This window comes from Piliocolobus tephrosceles, chromosome 16 (assembly GCF_002776525.5).
Source record: "Piliocolobus tephrosceles isolate RC106 chromosome 16, ASM277652v3, whole genome shotgun sequence".
In the NCBI taxonomy this organism is placed as follows: Eukaryota; Metazoa; Chordata; class Mammalia; order Primates; family Cercopithecidae; genus Piliocolobus; species Piliocolobus tephrosceles.
In genome coordinates, this window is record NC_045449.1 from 17,456,700 (window position 1) to 17,468,614 (window position 11,915).

General features: G+C 50.8%; 1 protein-coding gene across 4 annotated transcripts in view; it reads right to left on the reverse strand.

Moving 5' to 3' along the window:
- The window catches only part of PEMT (phosphatidylethanolamine N-methyltransferase), a 94,644-nt gene extending 88,732 nt beyond the window's left edge, over positions 1-5,912 (reverse strand). For 2 of the 4 annotated variants that reach the window (XM_023191753.2, XM_023191757.2), the window contains exon 1: positions 5,730-5,912. In XM_023191753.2, the coding sequence (XP_023047521.1) occupies positions 5,730-5,825 (96 nt within the window). In that variant the 5' untranslated portion in view covers positions 5,826-5,912. Of the gene's footprint in view, positions 1-5,512; positions 5,548-5,729 lie in introns of those variants that run through there. The other 2 variants (XM_023191755.1, XM_023191756.2) reach the window with 2 other exon arrangements.
- Positions 5,913-11,915: the final 6,003 nt, after the last annotated feature.

The window sequence follows — 11,915 nt, forward strand, 5'->3', positions numbered from 1 at the left end:
CCGGGTTTACGCCATTCTCCTGCCTCAGCCTCCCGAGTAGCTGGGACTACAGGCGCCCGCCACCTCGCCCGGCTAGTTTTTTGTATTTTTTAGTAGAGACGGGGTTTCACCATGTTGGCCAGGATGGTCTCGATCTCCTGACCTCATGATCCGCCCGTCTCGGCCTCCCAAAGTGCTGGGATTACAGGCTTGAGCCACCGCGCCCGGCCCTGACTTATTAGTTTTTAAAATCAGTACTTTTGAATGGAAACGACCAAAAATTTGTCACAGAATTTTGAGACCCATTAAAAAAGTCTAATGAGGAAAAGAAAGAAAGAAAGAGACAGAGAGAGAGAGAGAGAGAGAGAGACACGCAGGTGGAAATCGGTGAGGACACAGCTGACCTGAGCAGCGCCATCCAGTGGCTGGACCTGACCACAGCACACGACAGCCTTGGGAAAAGCCTGCAGTCTCCTTGGTGCCACCAAGACAGATCACACTCGGGGCTATCAAACAAACCTTAAATTTAAACTAATAGAAAGCATACACAGTATGCTCCCAAACCACCACAGAATTAAACTCGAAATCAGTCACAGAAAGCGATCATGGAAAGAATGCACGTGAGGGCCAAACAGGAAGTCTTGGGAAATCTAGAAACATTTTGAACTGAATGAAAATGAGAATAGAACACATGAGACCCCGTGTGATGCGGCTAAGGCAGGCCATCTATTAGGAAGGAAGAAAAGTCCCAGGTCAGGAATATAAGCTTTGCCCTTAAGAAATTAGAGAAAGAGTGGCTGGGCGCAGTGACTCACACCTGTAATCCCAGCACTTTGGGAGGCCGAAGCAGGCAGATTACTTCAGGTCAGGAGTTCAAGAACAGCCCAGCCAACATGGTGAAACCCTGTCTCTACCAAATATACAAAAATTAACCAGGCATGGTGGAGGGTGCCTGTAATCCCAGCTACCTGGGAGGCTGAGGCAGGAGAATCGCTTGAACCCAGGAGATGGAGGTTGAACAGTGAGCCGAGATTGCACCACGGCACTCCAGCCTGGGCAACTGAGGGAGACTCAGACAAGGAAGGAAGGAAGGAAGGAGGGAAGGAAGGAAGTAGGGAAGGAGGGAAGGAGGGAAGGAAGGAAGGAGGGAAGGAAGGGAGGAGGGAAGGAGGGAAGGAGGGAAGGAGGAAAGGAGGAAAGGAAGGAAGGGAGGGAGGAAGGGAGGGAGGGAGGAAGGGAGGGAGGGAGGGAAAAAAGAAAGAAATTGGAGAAAGAGGAATAAGTTAAACCCAAAGGAGGCAGGACAAAAAAATTAAAGATAAGCAAATATCAATCAAATTGAAAACATGAAAACAATAGAGAAAACAAAAATCACACCCAAAGTTGGTTCTTTTGAGGAAAATTTTTTTCCCGATAAAATTGAGAAACCTCCAACCAGGCTGACCAAGGAAAAAAAAGAGAAAAGACACGAAATATTAATATCAGAAATAAAAGAGGGGACTTCTCTACTGACCTCACAAACATTAAAGTGATAATAAGGGAATACTATGAATAATACAAATTAAGTAACTTAGATGAAATGAACTGATTCTTGCAAGACACAACTGCCAAAATTCATTCAAGAAATAATCCTTTATCTTTTAAAGGAATTGAATTCATGGCTTAAAAACCTAAAAAAAGAAAAACCTTGAGCCCAGATGGTTTCCCTGGATGAATTCTACCAAACATTTAAGGAAAAAAATAATTCCAATTCCACACAATCTCTTCCAGAATATGGAAGAGGGAGGCAACACTTCCCAACTCACTGTATTACCCTAACACTAAAACCAGGCCGGTGCGGTGGCTCACCGCCTGTAATCCCAGCATTTTGGGAGGCCAAGGTGGGTGGATCACTTAAGGTCAGGAGTTCGAGACCAGCCTGGCCAACATGGTGAAACCCTGTTGCTACTAAAAATACAAAAAAAAAAAGAAAAGAAAAGAAACCGAGCATGGTGGTGGGTGCACCTGTAATCCCAGCTACTCCGGAGGCTGAGGTGGGGGAATTGCTTGAACTCGGGAGGCAGAGGTTGCACTGAGCTGATATCACGCCACTGCACTCCTGAATACACGCCTGAGCGACAGAGCGAGACTCTGTCTTAAAGTAAATAAATCAAATAAAACCAAAGAAAGAAAATCCCCCTCAAAATTAGAGCAAATCAAATCCAGCAATATATACAAAGGATAATGATAACACGTCAGCACCAGCCAGGGATCACCCCAGCAATCCAGAGCTGGTTCAGCATTCAAAACATCAATGTAATTAATATTTACAGCTCAATGAGGAAAAACAGTATCATCTCAACAGAGGCAGGGGAAACAACCTCCACGAGTGTCTGTCATTTGCCCAAGGTTTTGATGAGCTGCCATGGAAAGCCTCAACCCGGCCCTGTCTTGGCTGATGCCAAAATTACTGAAGACAAAATGTATAGCCTTGAAAACACTACAGAGTAACTCATCTAATATAACGGCCTAATGTTTATTTCAACTAAAGTAATGCAATCAAAAAAGTTTTAGAAACCGTTTTGTATAGAGGCAAACATCTTTAAGGCATCAGGGTTTTGCCTCCAGCGCCTTGCTCAGGTGCCCATACTACACACAGTGACCTGTGTCCCCAGCCCCAGGTCTCTGAGCCTTCTGAATACAAGGGCTTCGCCTTCTTGAAGACCACCCTCAGGTGGGCTGCACTCGACACTTCCTAAGGCTTCTCTACACCTCTCATCTCATTCTGGTCTTCACCATAACCCCCTTACTGTCCCCATTCTTCTTGACACCAACACCAAGCTGGAGACATCATCACTCACCCGCTCTGGTAAGCAGGTGATTCTCTATGGAAAAGGGACCTGAGACCTGGGCATGTGCCCCTCGCTCTGAGGACCTCAGTGTGCTCTGCCAGCCTCGGTGCCCATACCCCTAGGCCCTACTGGAGCCATCTTCTGAATCCTGGAGGTGCCCCTGCCTGTGGACAGCAAGATGCAGACCCTGCTCTCATTCATCTGCCACCCCACTGCCTTCAGGCAGCTGCCCAGCTGAGGAGCAAGGCTCCAGAATCCCCTGGCAGGGAGGGCAACAAGGAGCAAAAGGGCCTCAGTCAATGAGGCTGCAGAGGGCACACTCCTCACCCTAACTCCTCAGTCCAACGGCTGATATTTTGGTTTGTTTGTTTTTGTTTTGAGACAGAGTTTTGCTCTTGTTGGCCTGGCTGGAGTGCAATGGCGTGATCTCGGCTCACCGCAACCTCTACCTACCGGGTTCAAGTGATTCTCCTGCCTCAGCCTCCTGAGGAGCTAGGATTACAGGCATGGGCCACCATGCCCAGCTAAGTTTTTGTATTTTTAGTAGAGACAGGATTTCTCCATGTTGGTCAGGTTGGTCTCAAACTCCCGACCTCAGGTGATCCGCCCGCCTCAGCCTCCCAAAGTGCTGGAATTATAGGTGTGAGTCACCATGCCCGGCCCCAACGGCTGATTTTTTTTTTTTTTATTAAAAACAAATGCAAGATTCTGTACCTGCTGAAACAGGCCCAGAAAAGAGCTGGTGGAGGGCATGGTACCCAGAGCAGCACTGTTTGTTATGACATGGCAGCCACTGGTCACAGGCGGTGCCACAATCTTGGAGTACCACGGGATGAAATATTTTTGATATATATTTTGATAACAAGAAAATATATTGTTAAAATTATTTTTTCTATTTCTTTGCTATTTTCCATTTCTTCTTACTAATTTAACATGGCTACCAGAACGGTTCAAATTATGCATGTGGCACATGATGTTTCTACTGGACAGCACAGGGTTAGCACCTGAGATCCTGCAGCTCAGACACCCACGGGGTGAAGAAAACCCTTGCAACTCTCTCAGGCCAGGGACTGACATATTTTAAAACCCGAGATTTCGATTGAGGAGGGAGGAGAGCTACCACATAAGCAAATACGTAATGTTGTATGTTGTGTGTTTCTTTCTTTCCTTCTTTTTTTAAGAAAAATCCCTTGGCAACAGGAAGCTTAACTGCACCAACAAGGACAGCAGAAGAAAAACAGAATGTTAGTCAACGAGGGTCACCCTGACCCAAACCCCAGCCCCAGCTCTCTCCAGCTACACAGCCCCAGGGAGAAAGGAAAAGAGCAGAGAAGCCCATCCCTCACACACCCAGTTAGTCTCCCCTGCCCACTGGCAGGCCCTGGGGCAGCCCCTAGCTGGGTCTGCAACAGGACACTGCCCTCTTGCATTCTGCCCCCCTTCTACATGACTCCCTCACCCACCCTTCTATGTGGTGGCTTCTGAGGGCAGCCCCTGGAGGTGATCATAACCTCCCTTCTTGATCTGAGGATTATCAGATATAGGTTCACCTGGTGAAAATACAGGAGCTGTAGGGGTAGGACCTGTCACTCATCTGACTGCATGTTGTAATTCAATGAACAGTTTACTAAAGTAATAGTTTTCCTCCTGTCCTCTGCTGAGCACCCATCTGGCCAATGGCCCTGCGTTCCCTCGGGGCCAGCGGCCCATCTGCTCCTGCGCCTCCTGGAGGGCTTCACACCTGCCTCCCTCCATTGGGGCATCTTGCCGCACTGACTGACCCTTTGGCTCTCAGATCCCAGGTCCCTCTCTCGCAGATACGGCAACAGGCTCTCTTGGGATTTCAATTTACTCTTCAAAACGCTAACTGGTGTTAGCTCCTTCAGATAACTCTCTGGCTTTCCAGGCCTATAGTCTCCCTCCCTAGAATGAAAGCTAGGTGAAAGAAGTGCCCTTAACCTTCTGAGTGACAGGAGGCCCTCAGCAGGCCCTGAATCATACTGGCTGGATCAGTGAGTGAATAAATGCACATGTGAGTAAGGAATGAAGGGAGTGAAGGAACTGGATTAGAAGCTGCTTAGAGGAGAGATGTGCCTTACAGGCTTCATGAAGAGTGGGTGATGAAAAAGGTAAATGGAGTATCTCAGAGGAAGCTTTGATAGAAGGGAGAATGCAGGAGAGGTTGGAAACTGGAATCCATTGGAATTGGGAGCCTGGGGAGATGCCAGGACAGGCACTCTCCGGCCTAGGACTCTGTAGAGGGCAGCCTCAGCAGGCTGGCCAGGTCCCCAGCTTTTGGGGCCGGTCGCACCCATCCTGGCCCCGAATGGGTTGGACGGTGGTCTGCAGCCTGCTCAGGGCCGGCTGGGAGAGATACAGGATCCCCATCACTCTCCTGCCTCCGGGGAAAAGCTGGCCTCCTGACCCTGGGGGATGGACGGGAGCAGGGGCCACACAACACACTCCCAAACATATAATGGGTCTCCTTCACCCTCGCCCACGCTCAGTCACTCAGTCACACACAGCCTCGGTCATACACACTCACACTCACTCTCCCGCACACTCTAAGAGCATCACATAATTTCAGTGAGACACACACAAGTCCAAAGACTAACACGCACAACCTCTGAGACTCACACAATCTCAGGGCCACACACGGGCACACAACCAGACGAGCTCAGGAACGCCCCCCTCTGACTTACGCAATCTGAGGTTTACACGCGCGCGCACACGCACACACAGAGACAACAGCCAGCTCTCCCGCACGCAGCGCCCCCGCACGCAGCGCCCCGCCCCTGCCACACCACGCCTCCATTGCCTGGGAACTGGCGGCCCCGCCCCCTCGCCGCACGCTTTCACGCCCCTCGGGCCTTCCAGATCCCTCTCCCCGTTTCCGCGGCGGTCCGGTGCCGTCAGTACCTGCCTAAAATCAATATTGCCGAGGCCTCCGCAGCAGTCAGGGCCCGCCACCGAGCTACTCGTAGGCTTGGCTCCCGGGTCCCCAGATCTCTTCATCCGGGGGCCGCCTCAGGAGGAACCACACAGGCCCCCCCCCCCCGCAGCCACGCGCCCCCGGAATGGGCCCTATAGCGCCGAGTAAGTGCCGCCAGCCGGGGCGCTTTCCTGGTGACCCCAACATATCCTGGCCTTCTGGGAAATGTAGTTCCCCATCCCGCGAAGCGCCTCTTTATCTGAGAGCTCGCGACAGCGTCTAGAAGAGATGAGAACTACAAGTCCCAGTGTCTTTCGCGGCACAGCCTGCCGGTTCCGAGGCAGCCACGTGGCAGAATCCCCTTGGATCCGACCTCCCGACCGGTGCCTTTGGTCGCCGGCTGCTGCACCGGACCCTCCAACTGACCTGGCGTCCCTGTCCTTGGCTGGCGGCGATGGGGCTAGAGGCCGGGGGCCGCGGGTCGTAGCTATAAGTGGTTTCCCGCCCAGCCCCCTGCGGAGTTGGACTTGGCCTGGTTAACACACTCCCAGGGCCCCCTTCTGAAATTCACTTTACTCTGGGGGTGGTGCGGAACAAGCACTGCCTGGAGCTTCCCGCCCCCGCGGCGCCCAGGCTCTTTAGCTCTGCCAAAGACCCCTCGTCCACTCATTTTTTCATTCATTCTCTCATTCACTCTCGAGTATTTTCTGAACTAGTCTGTGCGCTGAGGGTACGGTACTGGAGGGAACAACACAGAGTCCTCCACCCTCACTGCCTCCTGACTGAGATAAAAGACAAAACGTGAATAAAGGGTTATAATTTGGATGACTACTGTGATGCAAAAAACGGGGTGGATCAAATGGTAGGAAGGGATGCTGTCTTAGAATGTGCAGGGGAGGTGCCAGACGTGCCAAGTGTGAGGGCAGGGCAAACAAGGGAAGACGAATGGTATGTACAAAGGCCTGGAGACAGGACAGGTACCTAAAGAACAGAGAGAAGACAGGTGAGCTGTGGAGTAGTGATGGAGGGGGGCAAATTGAAGGGAAGAGTTTAGATGATTGGGTCCCAAAAGAACCCCTTTTGTAGGCCGGGTGTGGTGGCTCACGCCTGTAATCCCAACCCTTTGGGAGGCCGAGGTGGGCGGATCACCTAAGGTCAAGAGTTGGAGACCAGCCTCACCAACACGGTGAAACCCCATCTCTACTAAAAATACAAAAACTAGCCGAGCGTGGTGGCATGCACCCGTAATCCCAGCTACTCAGGAGGCAGAGGCAGGAGAATCGCTTGAACCCAGGAGGTGGAGGTTGCAGTGAGCAGAGATGGTGCCATTGCATGCCAGCCTGGGCGACAGAGCGACACTCCGTCTCAATAAAAAACAGAAAAAGAAAAAAAGAAACCCTTTTGTAGCCAGGTGTTATGTAATATGGGGAAATAGACTGAGAGGTTCTAAGATTTGCTCAGTCACCCAGCCTGCTGGGGACTCAGGCAGGACTTCTGCAGTCAGCTGCTTCCTGTTCCACGTGGCCCATTTCTCTCCATCTTGGCCCACAGTATTGAGCATTTACTGAGCAGCCACTGTGTGCTGCTTTATTGGTAGTCCCAATCTTCACAACATAGCTAGGATGGGGCAGGCCAACCAAGGAGACAGAAAGACTGGCTTTGGAGCATGCACTAGCTCTGTGACTGAGCCCACCTTCATTTTCCTCAAAGTAAAGGGGAAATACATGTTGGTAAAACTCTCACCCAGGAACTGGCCTGTGGGAAGTGCTCAATAAGCACTGGCCCCCGGCAGGGCTGGGGATACAGGTTCAGAGCTGGTTCTCTGACTTACCACTATTACTAATGAGTGTCAGAAGCCTTTCCCTGCTCAGTGTCCACGCAGAGCTGCTAGAGGCAGAGCCATTTCTGAGGAGCCCCTGGCAGCGGGAGGGCTTCTTAGCAAGGCTTTTCCCTCCGCCTACCACACATCCACTTCACTGATGCTCCAGTCTTCTGACCTAACGGGTCACTCCTGTTGTTTTGTTAAGCCCAGAAGACGAATTTTTGTGTGTTTGCTTTATCTGAGAACAAAGTAAGGCAACTGTAAGAGGTCACACCAGAACTGATGCAATCCGATGTGCCACTCCAGCCTACCCCACCCGGGCCACCCTTCCTCTGCGAAAAGCAAACACCCCATCCAGGAGACAGACTTGCAGCTTGAAACAAGTCAGATAAAAACCTCCTGCCTGGCTCACGCCTGTAATCCTAGCAGTTTGGGAGGCCAAGGCAGGCGGATCATGAGGTCAGGAGTTCCAGATCAGCCTGACCAACACAAAGAAACCCCGTCTCCACTAAAAATACAAAAATTAGCCGGGCATGGTGGTGCACGCCTGTAATCCCAGCTACTCAGGAGGCTAAGTCTGGAGAATTGCTTGAACCCAGGAGGTGGAGGCTGCAGTGAGCCGAGATCGCGCCACTGCACTCCAGCCCCCAGGCTGGAGTGCAGTGGCTCATGCCTGGAATCCCAGCACTTTGAGAGGCTGAGGTGGGCAGATCACGAGGTCAGGAGTTCAAGACCAGCCTGGCCAGCAAGGTGAAACCCCATTTCAACTAAAAATACAAAAATTAGCCAGGCGTGGTGCTGCACACCTGTGATCCCAGCTACTAAGGAGGCTGAGGCAGGAGAATCGCTTGAACCTGGGAGGTGGAGGTTGCAGTGAGCTGAGACTGTGCCACTGCGCTCCAGCCTGGGCGACAGAGTGAGACTCCATCTAAAAAAAAAAAAAAAAAAAACCCTGCCAAAGATACTTTGGGGCACAAGTACTTGCCTAGGCCCTTCGAAAGCTCCCAAATCTGAAAGCTTGTAGAGAAATTATCCAGGCCAACCTCCCTCACTGGAACATTCCTTCTGTGGCATCTTGGGCAAACGGAAAAAGTTAGTTCTGCTTACATGTCCCCAGTAATGAGAGTGATGACAGGTTCCCCACCTCTTGAGGTGGCCTGCTCCACTGACGGACAGGGGTGGTTATTCATGCTACACACCAACCCAAAGTCACCCTTCCTAAAGCTTTACCAAACAAAAGTTCCTTCTACCTGCAGGGTTCTCTCTTTGGCCCTTGATTCAGCTCTTCAGATATAGGAAACCATTTATCATGGAACAGCTCCCAGGGCAAACCTCCTGATGGCCTCTCTTTTCTCTACCCCCACCTCCCTGGCTCATGAATTCTGAATCAGGTTGCAGAAACTCCCAGCAATCACTAAAATGGGGTTTTAGTGCTAAAATTAACATGTGCTTATTGGGTGACTTTGGGTAAAACCTAAACCTTTCTCTACTCTGAATCTATTTTCTGTTCATAAAATAGAATATTTCTATCATAGAATATCTCTTGAGTATAATAACCCTTGAGTGAGGCTGTTGTGAGGATTAGAGGTAGTAACTCGTACAAAAGTGCCTGGCATAGAGTGGGCTCTAAGAAAATGTCCAGGCTGGGCGCAGTGGTTCATGCCTGTAATCTCAGCACTTGGGGAGGCCAAGGCAGGCGGATTGCTTGAGCCCAGGAGTTCGAGACAAGCCTCAGCAACATGGTAAAACCCCATCTCTACAGAAAAAAAAAAAAAAAAAATTAGCTGGGTGTGGTGGTACGCACCTGTAGTCCCAGCTACTCAGGAAACTAAGGCGGTAGGACCACTTGAGCCCAGGAGAGAGACTTCAGGGAGCTGTGATTGCACCACTGTACTCCAGCCTAAGTGACAAGAGTGAGACCCCGTCTCCAAAAAAAAGAAAAAAATCAATGTTTCCCTCCTTTCTATATAATTGAGATTTGGTGGTTAAGGTCACACTCATGGACATGCTGCTGGGATTTAGGACACCACTGGGGGCCAGCAGGGCTGGCTGACAGCTTAGGGACCTGCCAGAGTTCCTGGGAGGAGATGGGTGGGAAGGGGCCAGGATGGGTGGCCAGAGCTGCTCCCCAAACAGCATGTACTGCAGGTTATCAGAAACCCTATTGTCACTGGGAGTGCTTTAAAACGGAGGGTGGTGAGGGGCTGTGGCTGCAATGCCCGGCATCCCCTTCATAGACTCAGGCCTGATTGCCCCCATCCGACCCCTGGTGGCTCCAGGAACCAGAGGATGGGAGCTGGGGCAGGGGAGATGTCATCTGGAGATGTGTCCCCTGATCACGAATTCCCTCCCCACTCCCATCGACCCTGAGCTTTGGAAGAAGCCCCTTCCCCAAGGACCTACTACTTGCTGGGAAGAGGGCATGGGAGTGAAGTCACCTGAACCCAGTTGACCACAGCCTAGGCCAGCCTGGGAAACATCAGCAAGGATGTTGGTGCTGGCAGGGCCTCACTGCGCCAGTGTCCCACAGAGCACAAACCCCTGCCTTCCTGCTGGCCTCTGGAGGTCCTAAATACCCCAGGTACACACCCACCACAGGGCATTTGCATGTGCTGTGTCCTCCGCCTGGGTTGCTCTTCCTGGCATTTCCTTCCAGGACCCTCTTCACTTCCTCTGGGTTCTGCTCAAGTTCCACTTCTCCACCCTGTTGAACATGCTGACCTCCCTACACTTGCCATGGGCCTCTCCCAACTTTCTCTACATGGGCCATATCATTTAACAAATGTATTTAGTGCATTTACTTATTTTGTATAGTGTCATTCCCTGTCCATCCCCTATCATCTATAAGGGGAACTTCACCAAGGCAGAGATTTTTTTTTTTTTTTTTTTTTTTTTTTTTTTTTTGAGATGGAGTCTTGCTCTATCGCCTAGGCTAGAGTGCAGTGAGGTGATCTCTGCTCACTGCAACCTCTGCCAGTAATTTTCCTGCCTCAGCCTCTGGAGTAGCTGAGACTACAGGCGCCCACTACCACACCCAGCTAATTTTTCTATTTTTCAGTAGAGACAGGGTTTCACTATATTGGCCAGGCTGGTCTTGAATTTCCGACCTCAGGTGATCTACCTGCCGCAGTCTCCCAAAGTGCTGGGATTACAGGCATAAGCCACCACCTCTGGCTTTTTTCGTTTGTTTTTTGTTTTATTTGTTTTAAGAGACAGGGTCTGGCTATGTTACCTAGGCTGAGTTGAAACTCCTGGGCCCAAGCGATCCTCCTGACTTAGTCTCCGGAATAGCTGAGACTACAAGTACATGCCACCATGCCCGGCTACCCGCAGGGGGGCAGGGTTGTCTTTTTTTTTTTTTTTTTTTTTTTTTTGAGACGGAATCTCACTCTGTCACCCAGACTGGAGTGCAGTAGCACAATCTCAGCTCACTGCAACTTCCCCCCAACCCCGGGTTCAAGTGATTCTCCTGCCTCAGCCTCCCGAGTAGCTGGGATTACAGGCGCACACTACCATGCCTAGCTAATTTTTTTGTACTTTAGAGATGGGGTTTTGCCATGTTGGCCAGGCTTGTCTTGAACTCCTGACCTCAGGTGATCCACCCGCCTTGGCCTCCCAGAGTGCTGGGATTACAGGCATGAGCCACCGTGCCCTGTCCTGAGGGCAGGGATTTCTATCTGTTTGTACACAGCCCTCTCCTGGGTACCTAGCTCTGGCACAAAGCAGGCACTGAATATACAATGAGTGAATGAATGCTGTAAGCTTTGCCACTCTGAGATGGGTGATCTTGGGAAAGCCACTTTTCTGGGCCTCATTGACCGTGTCAGTGGAATGGGGAGGGTGACTAAGTCTGTTACCTAAATAAGAAACCAAACCCACCTATTAAGATTGAAGTTCGGCCGGGCACAGTGGCTCATGCCTGTAATCCCAGCACTTTGGGAGGCCAAGATAGGTGGATCACCTGAGGTCAGGAGTTCAAAACCAGCCTGGCCAACATGGTGAAACTCCATATTTACTAAAAATACAAAAATTAGCCAAGTTTGATGGCGGGCACCTGTAATCCCAGCTACTAAGGGAGGCTGAGGCAGGAGAATCACTTGAACCCGGGAAGCAAAGATTGCGGTGAGCCGAGACTGCACCATTGCACTCCAGCCTGAGCAATAAAAGTGAAACTCTGTCTCAAAAAAATAAAAAAAGGCCGGGCGCGGTGGCTCAAGCCTGTAATCCCAGCACTTTGGGAGGCCGAGACGGGTGGATCACGAGGTCAGGAGATCGAGACCATCCTGGCTAACACGGTGAAACCCCGTCTCTACTAAAAAATACAAAAAACTAGCCGGGCGAGGTGGCGGGC